This window comes from Macrosteles quadrilineatus, unplaced genomic scaffold (assembly GCF_028750875.1).
Source record: "Macrosteles quadrilineatus isolate MER2022 unplaced genomic scaffold, UCM_ALF_1.0 Scaffold_4__1_contigs__length_99947679, whole genome shotgun sequence".
Classification (NCBI taxonomy): Eukaryota; Metazoa; Arthropoda; class Insecta; order Hemiptera; family Cicadellidae; genus Macrosteles; species Macrosteles quadrilineatus.
In genome coordinates this window covers 25,621,543-25,642,098 of record NW_026542597.1, presented here as the reverse complement: position 1 = coordinate 25,642,098, position 20,556 = coordinate 25,621,543, and the positions used below count along the sequence as shown (strand labels likewise).

The 20,556-nt window shown below is 35.9% G+C and overlaps 2 protein-coding genes across 2 annotated transcripts; one reads left to right on the top strand and one right to left on the bottom strand.

Moving 5' to 3' along the window:
• The first annotated feature begins 548 nt into the window (after positions 1 to 548).
• On the top strand, positions 549 to 11,340 carry LOC128991953 (40-kDa huntingtin-associated protein). Its single transcript, XM_054415259.1, has 7 exons — positions 549 to 824; positions 1,879 to 1,925; positions 6,903 to 7,105; positions 7,933 to 8,152; positions 9,033 to 9,132; positions 9,883 to 10,004; positions 10,291 to 11,340. The coding sequence occupies exons 1-7, from the start codon at positions 760 to 762 to the stop codon at positions 10,467 to 10,469; spliced, it is 936 nt and encodes a 311-aa protein (XP_054271234.1). The 5' UTR covers positions 549 to 759; the 3' UTR covers positions 10,470 to 11,340.
• Positions 2,016 to 5,276, bottom strand: LOC128991954 (uncharacterized). Its single transcript, XM_054415260.1, has 2 exons — positions 4,928 to 5,276; positions 2,016 to 2,332 (listed from the first exon to the last, which is right to left on the bottom strand). The coding sequence occupies exons 1-2, from the start codon at positions 5,233 to 5,235 to the stop codon at positions 2,041 to 2,043; spliced, it is 600 nt and encodes a 199-aa protein (XP_054271235.1). The 5' UTR covers positions 5,236 to 5,276; the 3' UTR covers positions 2,016 to 2,040.
• Positions 11,341 to 20,556: the final 9,216 nt, after the last annotated feature.

Here is a 20,556-nt window from a genome sequence, read left to right as displayed (position 1 = left end):
TCGATGGTTACAGTCCAGTCACAGTTGCATCCGCAATTTCTCAGTCAATTGTCTGTCAGTTGGTTTCAGTCAGTCTTCCGTCTCTAAAATTCACAGTAATTTATAGTCCAAATTTTAAATTTATAAACCTATATTCTATCAAATTATCATCGTCCATCTTGTTGATTGTTACAAACAGTACTCAAAATACAAACGCAACCATTTAAATAACAATAACACTATTTTCTAACCTCAAACAGTTCCGTCAGGCGTCCGACCAATCAAAAAGTATCGTTGGAAAGAAATCTGAAATTGACTGACGGATGCCGGTAGAGCGACTGACGGGACTGCAACGGATAAGTGTAGATAGCGCAATAGAAAATCCATTAAAGAATATTTTTGTTAACTGTGACGTGCCTGAAGTGGCCTGAAGTGACTTTACTGTGACGTGCCGTAACTGATGTGTGTGAATCGACCTTAAAGTGGCAGACGACAGAGATCTGGACCTGACTGTTCTGTTCTACAGTGGTTCTACATAATTTCCTTTTCTGTTCTGTGCTCGTGTTGTGATTCTGTCTGTGTTCGTTGACGTTGACAGTTAGTTGGGGAGAAAGTCCCACCCATCCAAAAACAATGTTTTTTAACCTTAAAGTTTATCTTCCACCTATTCTTTTTACCATGAATACCATGCAAAGCTAACCCTGTACTGTTAGTGTTAGTGCTGTAAATATAATAGCCTAGGACCCTGCAGATTATTAAAATTATATAGCATTGATCATAATGTGTGAAAGTGGCATAAATGACTTTTTATTTCAATACAAGTCTATCTCAAATAAGTTAAAAAAGTAAGTATTCCTAGACAAGTTAATATGTTCACCTTCCTACCCCAGATGCCTCTGAATGGTCAAGGTGTTAACTTAGTGATTCTCATGTTGAAAAAAAAACTACCAAGGTTTGGGCCATTACCTTACAAAAGAAATGTAAATGTCAAAGTAAAAAAAAGTGTTGTAAAGGTAACTATATAAAATAAGTTAAAGAGACGTTTACTAAAAGATATGCTTTACTTTTGCCATTATTTCTCGAAAGTTATTACCATTGGCATGTTTATTACTGTACCTTGTTATTACCTCGGCTGAAGAAGTGTCAAAGTTAAAATACATAACACACACTGTACGGAACCAATGCTAACTAGGGTAGGTATGTATCATTGCTCAGATTTTTGCAATGTTAACTGTTTAAGGTGTGTGTATGACAGGCCTGTTTGTTTCTTATTCGTTTTCAAAATAACCTTTTGGCGTGTCTTATCTATTAGCTATCTTCATATGTTTGATGATAGATGCCTAAACAGTTGTAACTACACTACCGGTACTCTTTTAGTACTGTATGAGTATGACTGTCATGGCTCATTTCATGAGCATGCCCAGTTTCTCGGCCCATGTATAGTAGGCCTATTCCTTAACACGTTCACTGCGGCCCACCAAATAGCTGTCGAAGCTGCGCAGCGTCGAGCGGATCCGTTTGGCTTTCAAGTATTTCGGTCCGACGAATAGCAAATGATGTGCGGTGATGTTCTGTATTACGACGAGTGTTGACTTAGTTTGCTGAAAAACTCACAGACATCAGCACTGTCTGGAACCAGCCGGTCCCATTGTATTGCCAATAGGAGGGAGAAAAAACGGGACAAGTTGATTTCTAATCTTACCAAAAGGGGATTATACGGGGAAATTTACTACCAACCAACACCACAACAAAGCACCCATTCCTAGCGTTCAGCGTAGCAGAAAGGAACTAGAGCACTCAGCGGTTAGTGGCCCGCAGCGAACACATTAACTGTAAATTTTTATCCATCTAATTTATGTTTAAGCTATGTTTTGAATCACAAAGTGTTTTGTTTTCCAGACGGTTTTTACGGAAACCAAATGTTGCTGAGCCCAGTGACCAATTTGGTAAGTTTTTTATCATACTAACTATCTGCCATGAATAGTGACATTAGTTTTTAAAGCAATGGAATAAACACAACTTGTTAGACAGTCACAGTCTACAGAATTTTAATTTTAAAAATTATCGCGATATTGGCCAACGCCCCCCTATTGGGCCGCGTCTACGATACAACATTCCTTCAGTCCATCGGTGGCCAGGTCTACCACCTCCCAGGTTGGTCACCTGTGCTGGTGTTTGAATTGTAGTGTTTGGGAGAGAGCCTGGAATGATTGGGTTTCGCCTTCCACGAGGAGTTGAAGGTCCAGGATAATAGCCACCTACGGCATTTCTGCGACCTCCACCAATGTCGATTATCTGTTCTGGTAGTTGTACGTTTCGTCTTGGAATAGGATTCAGTCTCCTGCTCGGTGACCTAGAAAGAACGTTACAATTTAACACTATCACAACTTAAGGATGCTGGTTGAAAATCAAGATATTAAATACTGGCTAATAAATACTGAAGATAGTAATAAGGAGGGTTTAATTAAATTTTTTAGTCAAAATGTACTTATTCACCCCTTAATCAGATCTAAAAAGGTAATTTTTTATGAGGGTTTTAACAGGTAGAGTTGAAATAGCTTAGGTGGTTAAATTAGAGTTCACGGCTTTGAAACACAATAGTAAATAGGCTACATCTTTTTTTAAAGAAGTCCCCCCACCCCATCAAGAGAAATGCCAGTAAATGTATGTAAATTTTGTTTGTTACTTCAAAGACACTCGACTCTAAAATCGTTTTGGATTAAGTTGAACACTTATCCCTTTCCAAAAACCTTTTCTTGGAGTTTACAATGAAATTATGTTTATTTATTTATTTAATTTGACGGTAAACACCATTTTAAAACGTTTTTATTAGCTCGCTTTCTTGTCCGGTACAAATTTTGCTATCAATTTTATACTAACTTCCCGATAAGCTAGAGACTTGAAACTTGAAACATAGCTCACAAATGGAAGACAATGCAATATTAATTTAATTTTCATATTTCCCTTGGGCTACGCCCTACGGGCTTGTTTTTATTAACTCGCTTTCTTGAAAATTTTGATACTTCCCGATGAGCTAGAGACTTGAAACTTGAAACATAGCTCACAAATGGATAACAATGCAATATTATATCATTTAATTTTCATACTTCCCTTGGGCTACGCCCCATGGGCTTGTTTTTATTAGTCACTTTCCTACAAATTTTGATATCAATTTTAAACGAAGTTCCCGATTACCTAGAGACTTGAAATTTGAAACATAGCTCACAAGTGGATGACAATGCAATATTATAGCATTTAATTTTCATATTTCCCTTGGGCTACGCCCCACTGGCTTCCAAATTTTCCATGTTTACATTTTGAAAGAATGTAAATATGTCAATTAATTAAAGTCAGCTGTAAATACTTAAATTTGACAGTTCAAAAAGCAGAGGTTAAGAGGTACAGGTTCTGCTCCCAAGAGATTCTTTATACAAACAAACATTTCAGAATATAGATAAACAATCTGATTGCAGATATAAAGGTGTTTGTTAATAATGTCATTTGTTATTTATTTAGTATTCTATAAATGTTATTCTTAGGTTGACGGTTACTCATCACTAAAATAAATTAATCACAATTTACTAAAAAATGTCGAGGTATATTTCAAGTTTACATCAAAACTCATCTTCAGCCTCTAGTAACAACATATATATGTATATATATAGGATATATTGTTACTAGAGGCTGAAGATGAGTTTTGATGTAAACTTGAAATATACCTCGACATTTTTTAGTAAATTGTGATTAATTTATTTTAGTGGTGAGTAACCGACAACCTAAGAATAACATTAATAATGCCATCACGAAGGAAAAAACATACCGGAATGAAGTATTCTATAAAGTAAACAATAAATTAAATAGATTGATATATTTATAGTTAGCAGTTAGGCCATACATTCAATCTAATACATAATTATATGAAAAGAAACTCAAATAAACCTTAGATTTCCCACATGCCTCTGTCTTAATCTGATATAGATGCATGAAAAAGATTTAACATCCACACACATTAAAAACTAAAAAGTAGAAAATAATATATAAATAAAAAACTTTTTTAAATCAAAACGTTTTTAAATGCTCTAAAAAGTAGAAAATAATTTATAAATATGTGGAGAGTATAAATACTTGTAAGATTTAAAACGAAAAACGTGGGGTACATGCAATTGATAATAATACATTAGTTCAATAGGTGTGGGTAATTGTAAATTATCTATTGCATGCACCCCACGTTTTTAGTTTTAAATATTACAAGTATTTATACTCTCCACATATTTATAAATTATTTTCTACTTTTTAGAGCATTTAAAAAGTTTTGATTTAAAAAAGTTTTTTATTTATATATTATTTACAATAAATTTTACATCGTGATATATGCGACAAGATGCTTTTTTTGCATGCTGTTAAATATTGTGCAGTTACATAGCCTACAGTGATACATGCAAAGATGAATTTTCAATGAAAATGACGTGCGGTTATAATAACAATTCTAAACAAAGTGCATAATAAGTTACTGCATCATGGAACTGCATATAGTCATCATGTTACTGCATATGGTTCTGGTATATTATTAAAGGCGCACCATTTGACATGATTAATAACATTTCTTAATAACTATCAGGAGTGATAATTGAATTAACTAGGTAGCCTAATCATAATAATTAAGTAACATGCTTGGCGATTAATAGACTATAACTGGTAACAATAATAATTGGCAACAATAATTGTTATTGTACCTATATCACGTGATAACAGTATTTTTGTTTTGTAATAACCAATCCCATATAGGCTAATCAGTCGTTGCTTTAAAACAGTAAAAAACTTTGGTAACATTTACAAACACTATTAATAATTTGCATGGACATGTAATTTTTGGTAATTGTTCAATCTTGACTAATCCATAAAACTTTCACTGATTTTAGCAACTTTAAAATTTAACAATTTACAGTACCTTGAACTAGCTCTGTCCCATGAGATTATACGATCCCTGCTCCTAGAGCGAGTTCGTCTTATTTGTCGAGGTGGAGGAATAATAAGCTCACTTTCTAATGGCTCTGCCCGTGGTCGCCTGCGTCTTCTATGCCAGCGCTTTGAAGCCACACTGTCGCAGGTAAAATTCCTTGTAGAAGGGGGACAAGCGGACGGACACCCTGTAGGCTCACAATTAGGGTCGTAACTCCACGAGGTCATTCCTAGTCTGTGTCTCTCGATGAAACAGCCGACGAGAATACCAAACACAAAAGTGCCGATTACGATCATCAGTTTTTGAATTTCAATAACTGAAATTTATCTGTCTGTTATGGAACCATTAGTTGCTATGGAAAAGTTTCTTTGAAAATTGTTGTACAGCCAACAGCCATAAACGTCATAAATATTTTTATAAGTTTTATTAGCCTATGTATAATATTTAGACACTACATGTAATTAATGTTAATTATGAGTGATATATTTCTAAAGAAATGTCTTTTTAATCTGTAATTTTGTCATGTCTAAATAAGTATGAAAGTTTATTATTATATGTCAATAGTAAACTATTAACAGGTTCAGTCCCAGCCGTCACACTCCTCTGTATGTATGGCTTCTCTCCACACGGGAGTGAGTGTGTTAAATCATATAAACAAAGTTAACATTGCAAAAGAGCATTATTTTCATTGTATTAATAAAAGTCCCAGATTTTCCTGGTCATAGAGCTTTTGATGGTCTTAAATTAAGAAACACCTGATTTTAGTCAGTAACCAAGCAACACAGATTATCTATCTGCTTTCTCACGGCCACCTTCAACTACAGGCCGCGGCCTTCGAAGTGGCAACATCGCAATTAGGGTTGTAACAGCTGTTTTGTTTGGAGGCAGCTAATGGTAATTTGTGCATATTTTAAGAATACAAAATCTTAATTGTTTACTGGGCTATGAAAATATTGGCTCCAATTTAATGTACAAAAATAGATTTTCAATTTAAACATTGTTTTGGTTGCAATTCTATATATTTTACTTTCAATCTTTTAATACATATTTGTTCATAAATTTAAATTAATAATACACGAATTAATGAGCTGGTGTCACCTGTAGTATGCCATGTTATCTTATGGGACGTCTAGCACTAGACAACACCACTTGCAACTTTGCGAATTCTACCAGGCCGCGGCCTGGAGTTAAAGGCAGCCGTGGGTTTCTTCACTTTCCCTGGATTTCTTCTTGTTACATGTAAATATTCACACAAAGTGAATAAATGTCTAAATCAAAATCAAGCGATAGCCTGGGGCCTGGTGACACAAGGCCCCTCAAACAGAGGAGTTTGACGACTGTTGGGTAACTTTTAGATCCTCGACTGTATGGGTAGTTGAGGAGTTATAATGCTTGTCTTAAAATGCTGGTTTGATGCCAGATGACTTTTGACATTTTAGTATAACAATTATAGTCATGCAGAACAAGGACCCAGAGGTTGGGCAGCTGTGTCTTATGGTAAGCCACCTATTGTTCATTAGTGTGCAGGCTGCTTCCTTATTACTGCCGCTGGACTGAACTCACTTTAAAAGAGACTAGGGAGCTTAAACAAATTAATGTAATCTAGTTCTGGTTGTAAATAAATATACGTAAACGTTGACAGATTTGTGTGAAATGTTGTTATCATATTAACAGACATTTTTATTGAAACCAAACTATTGCTGATGTTTTATTTTTATTTTTAACATTGGATAAAAAAACTTGTTGCTATTGGGCTCCCTAGACCCCTTTTGTGTTTGTTCAGTCAAGCAGACAGTCTTAAGGGAGTAGCCAGCTCAACTGTGAACTATAGCTAGCTAAGGAGTTAAGACCCAGGTAAAACCCCTGGGCGCACACAAACGTGTTCATGACTATAATCAGAGTCGGCCCCAGGAACACGAAATAATTTCATTTCATTATTCCAAATTTGTCTACTGTGTTACAGGGTCGTTGGGAGTGCAGTGTGAGCGAGATGAGATGCCACAGTATGCAGGACTGTGCTATCTGGCTGTGTCCCGGTGTGAGGCAGCTCTCAACAACCCCGCGGGAGAGACCTGGGCGTTGGTCAAGGCAGGCCGACAGTTCCTCAAGGCGCATAAACAGCCAGCAGAGTGTGGACTGGTGTCGCCCAACTGTGAATTCATGGAAGTAGGTCAAATCTAATTTTGAACTCTTAAATCACATACCAACCTACAGGATACTTGATAGAAAAGCCAAGTAGTTAGTTTTGTTTTTAAAGGGGTAGAGTTTAACTAGCTTACCTGTGAAAATTAGAGTAACCTACATAGGCTAAGAAATGGGCCTATTACACAATAAAAGGTTATGAAAAAGAACACTGATATTTTGTCCTTTACGAGTTCTTCAGAGAGCAGGTTGAAGAAAAGTGTTCAAGTGCTTTTTTATGTTATATGAGAATGCTAAGTTGATTCCATTGTTTCAACTAGTTGTTGTTTGACATTTTATTTGATAAATCAACACTGTGGTCTTGATACTATGTGTTCATCAAACTTATTTCTCACATACTGCCTTCTACAAGCTATCCCTGATTTTACTTTGCCTCACTAACACTGTGCTTCCAGATGATGTGTTTATCTTCTACTCTTCCCAGACGTAAGTCTTTTCCAGTTGATGCCACCATTTCAAATTAGGTGTACTTGGTGGTTCTGCCTTCTGGCTCGTTTGGTAAAATGTTCTTTGACAAAGAACTTATCTGTTTTTTAAGTACGTTTTTGCAATAAATGGCTTGCTGTCATTATTTCTGACTGTCTAAAGTATAACAAAGAAGATATTTTTACAACAGACGTTCAATAATGTTATGTTAAACAAAGTGAATTTGGTCTTAGTTATTTCTTATTTATAGCTTAGTTGCTTCGCTTGACAGAGTGTTATGTATGCTTTAGTGCTATACAAGCTGTATTTTAAGAGTTAATGGCCTGGCTTCATTGAGGTTTACTCACAAACTATTGTTGTGTCAGGCAACAGTGAGCACTCTAGGCCACGCAGGATTGCTGTGCTCAGGTGCTGAGCCTGAGAAGTTCCTTGGCGGAGGCCTGGCCTTGGAGATGGGGCTGGAGCTGGGGGACTGGCCCCATCAAGCGGCAGCTTCCTACCTCAATGCAGCCACACTGTTGGCCGATCATCCCCCACTGCAGCTGCACGCACTCGCCCGACTAGCCGACACCAGGATACGCATGGGTAAGTATAACTAATGAATACTGGATACTGAAGTAGATATCACGTCTATATGGACCAGCTGTCGCCAATTGTTTATATAAAAAAGAATATAAGTAAAGCAGTCACAGAATACGCTAGCGTAGTATAGAAAATTCTATATCCTACATTATTTTTTGTTGCTGACATAGTTGACGGCAGCTATAGTTCACAATAAGTCGTACCATCTGTTTGACTTAGTAAAAAAGTTGGTGTATTCGACAGAAATCGGTGCCTAATATACATCAGCACAACCTATCGGTGGTTTACATCAACTATGAAGATTTTGATTAAAGAACTGGCAAGGACTTTAAGATGAGAATGTCTAGTTGTATCAATAGTCAAAGTTAAAACGTTACATTACCTTACAAAAAGTCATTTAATCTATATGGACTTGTTGTTGCTTGGTATACGGGGGTAATAAAAATAAAATAATGGTACAAAATTAAACACAAGAACTTTCTGTTTGCCTTGATTTGGCTATATACTTGATTAAGATTAACTGTGACCGACTTGTTTATAACATGATATTTACAAATTAATAAAAGGAATTTTAGGAGTTAAAGTTAGCTTGAACTGAAGCCGTAGTGACTGTTCAACCAAACTCATCCAGTTTCGTATTTGTCTAATGCTATTAATACTAATTACTAAGAATAAGCCTATAGAAAACAGTTTGATACTTGTTGGAATGTTTACTTTTGTTTACTATCCAATAAACTACACATATTATACAATATAGTTTTATCAAAAATAAGTGGTAGGCTTATTTGATTAATTGTGTCGCCAGTATCAGTTTTTACAGGCCAGTGCCTGTTCAATCTAATAGTCTCTATTTTGGTATATTCTAAAACATCTCTCTTTTCAGGTGATTTGGACGGAGCTCTCTCAGTACTGAGCCAAACAGTTGTGGTTGTTGAGACGATTGCTGACCCTCCTTTTGGAGTTTATTCCGATATTTTACTCAGGTAACAAAGCTTAATAAAAATTAAAGCCTTAATAAAAAGTAATAAATTGAATCTTGATAGTCTACATCCTACAGAAATTCTATAGTTTTATTTTTATTCCTCAAAAATAAAATAATGTTGGTGTGTGTGTTGCATTATGGGATCTCCAATATTTCCAGAAAAGCTGCTCAGAATATGACTTAAATGATTATTTAACATAATATTTCAAGGTTTTAAAGTGAAATATTTATCTTCAAAATGTTAAGAGTCAGTTAAACTAGAATTTAAATAGATGAGGAATTCATTGGAAAGGTGTTCTCATTCGTGGAATACTAATCAAGACGTCCAGCCGATCTGGAAACCAAGAATTGTCCAAGTGTTTTGGAAAAAGTCAGTGAATTTTATGTGAACATTATTATTGAACCAATAAACTTGAAACAATCCCAAGTAACTGACCATCCATTGTATGACTGCATTCTGTTGGTTCTCTTTTAAGGTTGTCTCATCATAAGAAGAACGTGACCTTGTGAGATGAACAAGTGTGTTGCCTAGATCGTGATAGACAATAGCTAGACCCAATCACAGAAGATGATCACGGTGTTGCCATGATTGTAGGAGACGATCTGAGTCTGTTCGTGGCCTACAGTGGTACATTGTAGCACATTGGTTTATTTTTTCCCATTCAATGTTACTACATTTTTATCACAACCTATTATTTTGGGCGACCAGTCATCTATGATTCCTTGTGAATGTTGCTGATGTTTGTTACAGTTGTGAGATCAGTAGAGTGTTGCTACTACTGTTGCTGAGACCTCCACCTCAACTGTTGTCTCCTCACCTCACTGCTGTCTTGGAAAGATACAGTTGGCTGGGCGACTCCACTGACTGTCCTGGTAATGTTTACTGACAAACTTACAAATATAACTGGCTCGTACAGTTTTTTTATTTAAATTTACTCATTTAGATACACCCTAAGAGCTTTTGTTATTTGTTACTTCTAGAGAAGGTGTACAGTGGATTCAAAAATTTGATAGATTCTTCTCAAAGTCTTCTATTGTTCTAGTATAACTAGGGAATCCCATCTTAAAATACCCTTGTCATATTTTAAAATTTTCTTAGCCCATATTTTGCTGATATAGGCCTACAGTAAGGTGTATTAATAATCTTGTACATTTCCAGTTCCATGGATGAGTGAAGAACTGTTCATGACTCTCCAGTCTTTAGTGATGTCATGCCAGTCTAAAGACGTGGAGAGTCTACTGGCCGTGGAGGCTGACCTGTGCTGCCATCTGGACAGTCTACAACAACAACTACTGCGATGTCTTGTGGAGAACTTAACAGCCACTTCAGACAACTAACTCACCACTATTAAGGCAGTTAATCAAGGGCCTAATGTAATCTATGTAATTGTTGGCTATTAGTGAAGTCGATGTGGTGTTGCCTTTCATGAGGAGATGGCCTCTCTTTTGTATTATAATTGTGATATTGTGTTACTTATCAGGAGAGAATGATATTTATCTAATTTCTGCTCCCTATCACCTCTACACCTCACATAGTTCGTTTCCACAATCCTAATGAATCAGTTTTAATTTGATAAAGTGAAAATCAAAATGTTTGTTATTCGTTAGGCAAGTATATGAAATAGGCATTGTCAATATAAACAATTAATGAACTATATTTGGCTATGTTAACAAACAAAAGTTCTTCCACTTTAGAAAGAGATTTTCAGAAGCAATACATGGGCCTCTATCAATATGGATTATATTCGGATTTTGCCAAAAAACAATTTCAAAAACAGTAAATTGGCAAAGCAAATATTACCTAAAAAAAGGTATTAAAACGAACCATTTTGTACAGTATCTCAAAAGTTCCGGGTATGAACTTACACCCGGACCCTCCCTCTTTAATTGGGGTTAACTCTGTAACTCTACAGAATTACCAATCCAACAGTAATCCAAAAGGTGGTTAAAAAATTAAACAATACCTCAAAAATGTTAAATAAAATTGTTAAAATAAGTTATTTCCTCAGTTCCCTCGAATTCCATACAAAAACAAATCTTGTATATGTCATATTACAAGCTCTTAGGGCTGTTTGTATAAAATGTCAAGTAAAAGTTAGTGAGGTTTACCGCCTATACTGTTTTTTTAACATGCATTATGAGATATTGTATAAATATTATTTTGTTGTTATGACAAGTATATATGAACGTGTGTGTAAATATTATTAGAATAAATACATTTTATTAAAAACATGGATGTAAATTTATTGCTTCCCAGATATTTAAAAAAAAACTAGTGCACCTGTTGCTCGAATTCGAGCAATTGCTAAGTATTACAGGTGTTATTTCAAAACCAATAACAGTCATAATTTCCGACCTAAGAGTCAACTCAAAGATAATGTAATCAATCACTCCACTCCAGTTATTGAAACTGAAAACAAACTCTCTTGTGTGTATCATGTGTTTACTATGAATAGCTGTTTTAGTATGCAATTAATACAAATCATTCGTCTGTTTAAGTAAGCAAAATCTTTTCTTCATAAGAAATACATTGGGATTTGATGGCCTGTGGGGCAAAGCCAGACAACTTTTACTACAGGAATTGGTGAAAGGGGGCGTCTACACAACAATTACTTAATTTTGACACCTCGTTTGTAAAAATCCGTGCATTATTAATGGAGGAGTAGTGTTTCGTAGAAATCGCCTTCACGTATTATATATAAGGATGCTCAGTTTAAATAATCCAGTGCAATAATATTTAGTTGTATATGATGCTAAAGTAGCCTCTAATATTTGGCATGCATGAATGTATGGTCCAAAGTACATTCTGCGTAGATTCTAGTCTCTAGTAGGATTTTTATCCTATTGTAAAATCTGAAGTTTGTTTTTTATGTGTTTCATGTTTTGAGTGCCCTACTTATGTTGTCCATATAAATCTATTTTTTATGTTATGGTTTATTAAACAAAAATGTTCTCGTATTTTTTTGATTCAAGAGGGCAAGCAATGATTTTTGAATTTATTGTTCTATTTAGTTAAAATGGTCATAAAGTTTGCTAAATGACAATAATTATCGCTACATTTCAGGCATCAAGCCATCTAGCTTAGCTATGTGTTTAATACTGAATATGAATGCAAGATGAGTCTGAAATTGATGACAACTGGAACTGATTAATAAACTATAAAGTGCCCTTTACATAAAATGAGTCCAAAACTAAGGGGTGTGTTGCTAGCCTAGCGGGTAGTGTATCAGGCTTTGGTTAGAGGTATCTTCAGACGGATTTGATTACCACTAAACATAATTGTCCACACCGCTTGCCGTAGAAGCCTTTGTGTCTGTACAATACCCCTTATAAAAATGCCACAGGCTTTAAACAAAAATGGAAAAACCACGTCCCTTTACATTGTCTTTAGCTCATATAGGTACCAAAAGTATAATAAACCTATAAATAGTATTTTTAATAATATTGACTTTAAAACAACAAACTTATTTTTGTAAAAGAAAACTATTCTTAACAACCTTTTTTGATGTACGGTACCCCCACACCACGGCACCGCCACCTTTAACTCCAGGCCATGGCATTTGAAGTGGCAACACTCCACTGACAGTGACAGTGGCGCTGTTACAGCTGTTTGCTGTTTGTGTTTGCTGTTTGTGTATTTTTTTAGAATATGAAAACTTGGTTACTGGGCTATGAAAATATTTACTCCAGTTTAAATGTCCTACATAAATATATTTTCAATTTATATTGTTTTGCTTTAGAACTATTTTCTTTTATACAGTATATTCAATCTTTTAGTAAATTTAGATTCATAAATTTAAATGAATAATACGCGATTGAATGAGCGGGTGTCGCCTGTCTGCCATGTTAGCTTATGGGACGTGTGGCGCTAAACAGCACTACTTGCGACTTGCCAATTCTATAGTGTGACGTAGAGTGCGGGTCTAACCATCGCCAAAAATTGAGCGGAGTCATCAAGGGTTCATATTATATTAATTATATTGTTTTTGTCATACTGCAGTAAAAACGGTCGTTTTTAATGCATGCGTTGCGGGTCTAATAGCATTTTTACTCTAAAGGGAGTAAAAATCGTTTTTAGCCTCTATGGAGTAAAAGGTTAAGCTCTGTATTAGAGAGTTCGACTTTACATATAACCAACAAACCCTAACTTCAACTGCGACTTTGCCTTGAATAACATTTATTTAGTTCTTGTATTATATTTTATGTTTATGTATTACTACTAGTGTACCGTTGCTCAAAATCAAGCAATTATTAAGTACCTACTGGTATTATAAGAGTAATTTTAAAACTGAAAACAGTCATCATTTTTTACTCTTTCTCAACTAAAAGCTTATGTAACTAATGAAAAAACTCACGCTGTTCATAACAGTTTAATATATAATAAAAATTTCTTGTAAATGTTTTTTTAGTGTTTTATAAAAGTTTTTCCCCATTTACCCATACCCGTACAAAGTTTTCCTTGTTATCTTATTCATTAAGATACTGTAGCCTGCATGCACCATTGTCACCAGTATGTTTACAAAATTTTGTTATTTTTTTAAATAGCGGTAAAAATGGTTAAAATTACTCAAGTAATACCCGATTTCCTGCATAATCTGTTTGTCAAAACTTTAATCTGCTTCAAATGGCATTCTTTACTTGGCATCTTGTAATATTTATTTCTTCCATTTTGTAATTTTAATTGCACTTCTAGTTTAATGACCATATCCACATTTTCCCTCCTCCTCCCTCTCCAATAGTAAAAATAACAATTTCTTTTCTTTTGAACTCCAGGTAACTATTAGAAAAATGTTAATTTTACTGTCAGGAGAGGTCCCGGGCTGGGGACCGGTGTAGCGGAGTTAAAAATGTGTTGGCCCTGAAAAGGGCCGTTTGGCCAAGTGCTCGTACGTCACTTGGCGGAAGGGGGTCCACAACCCATAGCCCAAATCTACTCAATAAAAGTGGTATGATAATACCGTTTAGCGTAAGACGCTGACAATTTAAATCGAACAAACTTGAGCGTATAGGTTGAGCCCGGTTCGGTCAACTCTCGAAGTCTTGGCTGTGGTGTTTCTTGAGCCTCCTCCGCGTCCTCCACCGAGGGGTCAAGAACGTCACAACAGTCAAGCGCTTCCAGAGCAACCTCATCAGGTAAAGGCAACCCTTCCCTTACGTTTACAGCGAACGGGTTCCTCAACATACTGCCACAAAGTAAGTTACGTGTTTACAGTGCGAAAGTTATTGAGAAACAGAATTTTTGGTTTCCATGGTTAAATATTTATTTTTCTCTGTTGAAATAGTGTTGCTAAGACACATTAAATTTACAAATTAGGTTTAAAATAAATAAATCCACGGGCATCTCAGGACCTAGTCTCATTCAAGCAATTAAAATATGACAAGTGTTTTCTGTTTTAAATAATGAAATTTAATTGAAAAAATTTCTAGGACTCAAGATAGAATATTATTTTTAAATTAATTGTGTTTGAATGACTAAGCATTATTGTTCAGCCCTAACTTACTTGTCTTGGGTTGCTAGTTATTTTGGGATGTTTAAGCTGTTTGAAAATAAGGTTTGTTCTTTAAATTGAATGGATTATTCTGCAAAAATCTTTTTTGCTAAAAAAAAAATGAATCCACTATTTTTGTGTAGGTCATAGTCATAACAATATTTTGCTTAAGTTAACTAAAAATGAACTGTTTGTCACACTACTGGATGCAGGATCAAGTAGTCAGTTTTTCTCTCTCTACATACTTTACTGTTTCATTGTAGTTTTATGTGGGTCAGAGGGGTCTGATACAAACAAACTATATAAATTTCCTACACAGGAGCAGGCCACATACAGTTGGCCTCATAGGTCAGCTCAGATACTTTCAATGATTGCCTTTGAGATTTGTTTGTCATTGCAATCGTGAGTCAAACTAGAAGCTGTAAGCTTGTCAACTGGAAGGGCATAACTGTGGGGATTATCAAAACTCATGCAAGAGAGCATCTTCTCCCTTGAAACTTCCATTTCGGATTGAAGTTTCAATTACTTCCTTAGAAACTTCACTGTAACACTTTTGTTCTGACACTTAATCGTGGTTGGTGATATTTCTTAGAAGAATGATTGGCATACTGATTTTCACGTGTGGTCTCGTTTCCTGTGAGTTTTATTTGTGTAGGTGTGCATTTATTAAACGCACCTTAAACACTGATCTCTCACCCTTTCATTCTATAAAAACTGGCTGGGTAGCTGAGTAGAACAGTTTTTGAACATTGCTTGCAATGGTGTGGTTAGTACTTAGTGTTTTTTTCATTCGCTGTATGAGATGACTTTCGAGTGGAATATTAGAATATAAAAAGACAGAGTGTTGAAAAAGAAGTAACTGTGTAATATTTAAAAATCAGAATAGAAAAGTAAACAGCATTTGATGATTAAATTTTTGGTTGCTATGGTAACAACTGATTCATATGTTCATAACATTCTCCCCCACTTTAAGAGAGCGGACGCAAAGAGGTGCAATTGATTTTGATGGAAGTTTTGCCTTTTGGTTAGGGAGAAGTGTGTCAAGTCTAATCCGAATCTTCCTGTTCAAATACAACTCTGCTGGAGTCTTGCCTGATGCCAAAGGTGTTGCTCGATATCTGAACATAATGTTTTGTAGCTTTGTGGTAATTGGGGTTGGATCATCGGCAGCAGCAATAAGTCTTCTTTAAGGTTTGTATGTTTCGTTGACTTTTGAGTGGAATATTTCTTTGTCGAATGTTAGTTCAGATGAAATTGATGATTGAACTGGGCTTCGAGACAAACAATCCACGTTTTCATTGTCTTTCCCTTTCTTGCATCAAACTGTATAGTCAAGACCACTGAGGAATGAAGAATAAGGTAATAAGCGAGATGATGTAATTCGTGGCAGAGCACGTCCTGGATGAAAAATATGTGACAATGGTTCATTATCGGTGACGAGAGTGAATCTTTTATCAAAAACGTAATTGTAAAAATGGGTGACTGCGTAGATGATTGCTAGAGCTTCTCTATCAAGTTGGCTGTAATTGGTTTCAGCCTGAGTCAATGCTCTGGATGCATATGCAATTGGTCTTTCTTGACCATCGATATCATGACTGAGTATTGCAGCAATTCCAGTTGGGCTAGCATCTGTTGTGAGAATAACTGGTTTTGATGGGTCGAAAGGAATAAGAACTGTATCACTACAAAGTTCAGATTTCAGATTCAGAAGTGAGGCTTCAGCAGCAGCTGACCAAAAGAATTTTTCTTTTTTTCGAAGCAAACATCGTAGCGGATGTGTTTTTGAAGAGAAGTCAGGAATGAATTTTGCATAGTATGTAACTAAGCCAAGAAAGCGTCTTAACTCATCAACATTTCGAGGGCGAGGCATCTGAGTAACTGCTTCAACCTTTTTAGGGCATTTTTGAATCTTATTGAATGACACCACGTCCAAGGTAATTAATACTTTCCTTGAAGAAAACACATTTTGTTCTGTTAAGATGTAGATCATTCTTCTAGAGACATTCCAAACATGCAATAAGGTTCTTACTCTTCGAGAGTTTCTCCGTGACAAATGATATCATCAAAGTATGCTTCTACCTTTGATAATCCGTTTAACAGTTGTGACAAAATTCTATTAAACTCAGAAGGGGCTGTTTTTATTCCAAAACTGAGACGATTCATGTTGAACATTCCTTTATGGGTTGATATTGTTTGAATCATACTTCCCTCTTCATCGACTTTTAGATGCAAATAAGCCATAGGACCAACTGAAGATCCAACTTACAAAAGTATCTTGATCCACGGAGACTATGTAGGACATCATCAATGCGTCGAATGGGGTGGTTACATGAGACAAGTTTTGAATTAACCCCACACTTGTAATCCACGCATAGTCTGACTCCTCCATCTGGCTTTGGGATAACAACCAATGGTGACCCCCAATCACTTGATGCGACTGGAGTTATGATTCCTTGAGACTCGAGGGCTGTAAGTTCCTTTTCTACTCTCTCTCGTAATGCGAAAGGGACATCACGTTCCCTAGTAAATACTGGTTTTTCATTATCTCTGAGTTGGAGTTTGACTGCAACATTGGGAACACATCCGATTCTTTCTTCGAAAATTGCTGAGTATTATTCGAATATATCCTCTAGAGACGGTACTAAATTAACATCAATTGTATTAATCGGTGATTGCTCTCTGTTGTCTACCTCACTGAGTTCAATTCCAAGTCCACGAATCCAAATTCGTCCTAACAAAGCAGAATGACCAGCAGGTACTATAAATAAATCAGTATTTAGTGATTTTGTATTGTAAGAGACTGAGACAGTTACTTTCCCTTTAGGTTTTATTATATGATCAGAATCAGCTGTTGTCAACTAAGTTGTAAATTTCTATTGTAAACGATTTCATGTATCGAAATATGTATCGATTCGTGCTTCGTAATAATTTCAACCTACATTCTACAGTCTCTTCCGATAGAATTTTAGCATTGCAGATACATTCCATTCCTACACTCAACACTGCTCACCTTTACTACTTCACTCACCACCCCCTAGGTCGTGGACCTGTTTCCCTCTCTTCCCATAGCATTTTAGGATTGCAGATGAGTGAAAATTTAAAAACGTACGTTTTCATGTCCCTGGCCTTTTACTTCGTAGATACTAGATTTGTAGTTTATTATTATGTGTTTTAATATTTTTTGGGACGGGGGCAACATGTTACACACATTTATTTGGTTTTAAATAGGTTGTAGGTATTTTTTTCGTATTTTTAAAGTCTCGAAATTCACGACCATGACGTGTCCCAAGGGTACATTTTCCAAGTTTCACGCTGTTTTTAGACTAATTATTCATGCCGAAATATATAAAGCCATATTTTTATGTTATCAATGGTTATTAAACTTACAAAAAAGGAGCATATTATAATTTTATTGTCATTACAAACTGACTACCATGACAAAATAAGTCTGTCCCTCGATTTGGCGTCACGACCATTTAGGAAAAATTTTCAACTTTGGAGTACGACAGTGGCAAGCCTGGCGTCGATGGAGTCAGTTGGGTTTAGAGACTAGTTCGGGGTGTACGTCAGGATTGTAGTGCCGGTCGTTTCGAGTTGAAAGGAAGAATTACAAGATTAATAAAGGAAAGATTGTGTTTTTTGTAATTTTGGTGTGTCCATGACCGTACGTAGTCATTCGATGAAGTAGACACGTGGTGTTAATTTTTGTTTATAAGATATTTCAATTGATAGATTAACCTAGAAGTCCACTTTGTATCCTCGAACATGAGGTGAAGGGCTACCGCCAGAACAGAGCCAAATAACACGTAATTTCACGACCAAAGTTTCACGACCATCGCGGTTTTTTTCACGACCAATCCAGCCTTATGGATTATAGAGTGTTTGGTCGTGACAATAACTTTAATATAATTGTAAATTGAACAGTTTAGTTCAATTGAAACACATATTTTTATTATAACTAACAGGATAATTGAAGGATTGTTTAGAAATATTTAGATTATTCCAGACAATTCACGACCGTACCGCTTGTCCCTGACCATCACGTTTATGATTTCTATCATAAAGATTTCAAAAATTAAAATATCGTCATATTTCAATGTTTTATACACAAAAGAAGCACACCTCTATACACACATAACGATTTTTCGGGTCTCAGGTAAGTTTTTTCGGAGTTATGCAAACTTAAAAAGATTTTATTGCCTTTTTTTCAATTTTTTGAGTGTTTTTATTTTTTTTAGAAAGACCAAATATACCAAAAGCTCAGTGACCTTTTTATTGTATAATGGTCATTAAAGTAAATTAGTTTATAGCAAAACATAGTTATAAAAATAATATTAACTATTTTTAATATTCATTTAAACGTCCGTTATGGTCGTGACAGGATTTTGTGTTTTTCCACTAAAGATGCTCTTTTAAAAAGAAACTACCAAAGATATTGCGTTACCATGGACATTTTATGAAACTTTTCCCACACTCTGCACTGCAAGCCTTACTACTTCCTTCACTATTTCCTATGTCATAGACTTGTTTCATTGACTTCTCATAGCATTTTTTAAGTATTAGATACATTTATCTAACTGCCCAAACGGTTCCCCCACTCTGCACTGCCAGCCTTTACTACTTCCTTCACCACTTCCTACGTCGTGGGGCCTGTTTCCTTCTCTTTTCATAGCATTTTAGGATTAAAGATACATTAATCTAACTGCCACAGACGGTTCTCACACTATGCTCATACTTTACTAGTTCCTAAGCCACTTTTTCCTACATCGTGGACCTGTTTTCATCACTTTCCACAGCAAGGATTTTAGATTCGTTAATCTAATTGCCACAATTCCCCGCAATCTGCACTGCTAGCCTTTACTACTTCTTTCATTATTTTCTATGTCGCTTTCTATGTATTAGCAATACAGATACATTAATCTAACTGCTACAAATGGTTTACAGTTCCCACACTCCACACAGCTCAACTTACTACTTCCTTCACCTCTTGTTACGTCGCGGACCTGTTTCCATCTCTTCCCATAGAATTTTTAGACTGTAGATACCTTAATCTAATCCTCATAAACAGTTCCCACACTCCGGACAGCACACCTTGACTACTTCCTTCACCACCCCCTACGTCACGGACCTGTTCCCCCCCTTCCGATGGCATTTTAGGATTGCAGATACCTTAATCTAATCGTCATAATAAGTTCCTATACTCCGGACTGCTCGCCTTTACTACTTCCTTCACCACTTCCTACATCGCGGACCTGTTTTCCTCCCTTCCCATAGCATTTTAGGATTGTAGATACCATAATCTAATCGTCATAAACAGTTTCAACACTCCGGACTGCTTGCCTTTACTACTTCCTTCACCACTTCCTACGTCACGGACCTTTTTCCCTCCCTTCCCTTAGCATCATAGGATTGCAAATACCTTAATCTAATGGTCATAAACAGATCCCATACCCCGAACAGCTTGCCTTTACTACTTCCTACGTCGCGGACCTGCTTACCTTACTTACCTTAGCATTATTGGATTGCAAATACCTTAATCTAATCGTCATAAACAGATCCAATACCCCGAACAGCTTGCTTTTATTACTTCCTTCACTACTTCCTAGGTCGCGAACCTGTTTCCTTCCCTTGAATAGCATTTTAGAATTGCAGATACCTTAATCTAATCGTCCTAAACAGTTTCTACACTCCGGACAGCTCGTCTTGACTACTTCCTTCACCACTTCCTACGTCACGGACCTGTTTACCTATCTTCCTTTAGCATTATTGGATTGCAAATACCTTAATCTATTGGTCATTAACAGTTCCCATACCCTGAACAGCTTGCCTTTACTACTTCCTTCACTACTTCCTACGTCGCGGAGCTTTTTTCCTCCCTTCCCATAGCATTTTAGGATTGTAGATACCTTGATCTAATCGTCATAAACAGTTCCCAC

Coding starts and splice junctions, on each gene's coding strand:
- LOC128991953 (XM_054415259.1), top strand. CDS start 760: ATGTGTGAAAGTGGCATAAATGACTTTTTATTTCAATACAAGTCTATC. Junction 825..1,878: donor ATCTCAAATAAGTTAAAAAA/GTAAGTATTCCT, acceptor TTTGTTTTCCAG/ACGGTTTTTACGGAAACCAA. Junction 8,153..9,032: donor CGACACCAGGATACGCATGG/GTAAGTATAACT, acceptor CTCTCTTTTCAG/GTGATTTGGACGGAGCTCTC.
- LOC128991954 (XM_054415260.1), bottom strand. CDS start 5,235: ATGATCGTAATCGGCACTTTTGTGTTTGGTATTCTCGTCGGCTGTTTC. Junction 2,333..4,927: donor TGGGACAGAGCTAGTTCAAG/GTACTGTAAATT, acceptor CGTTCTTTCTAG/GTCACCGAGCAGGAGACTGA.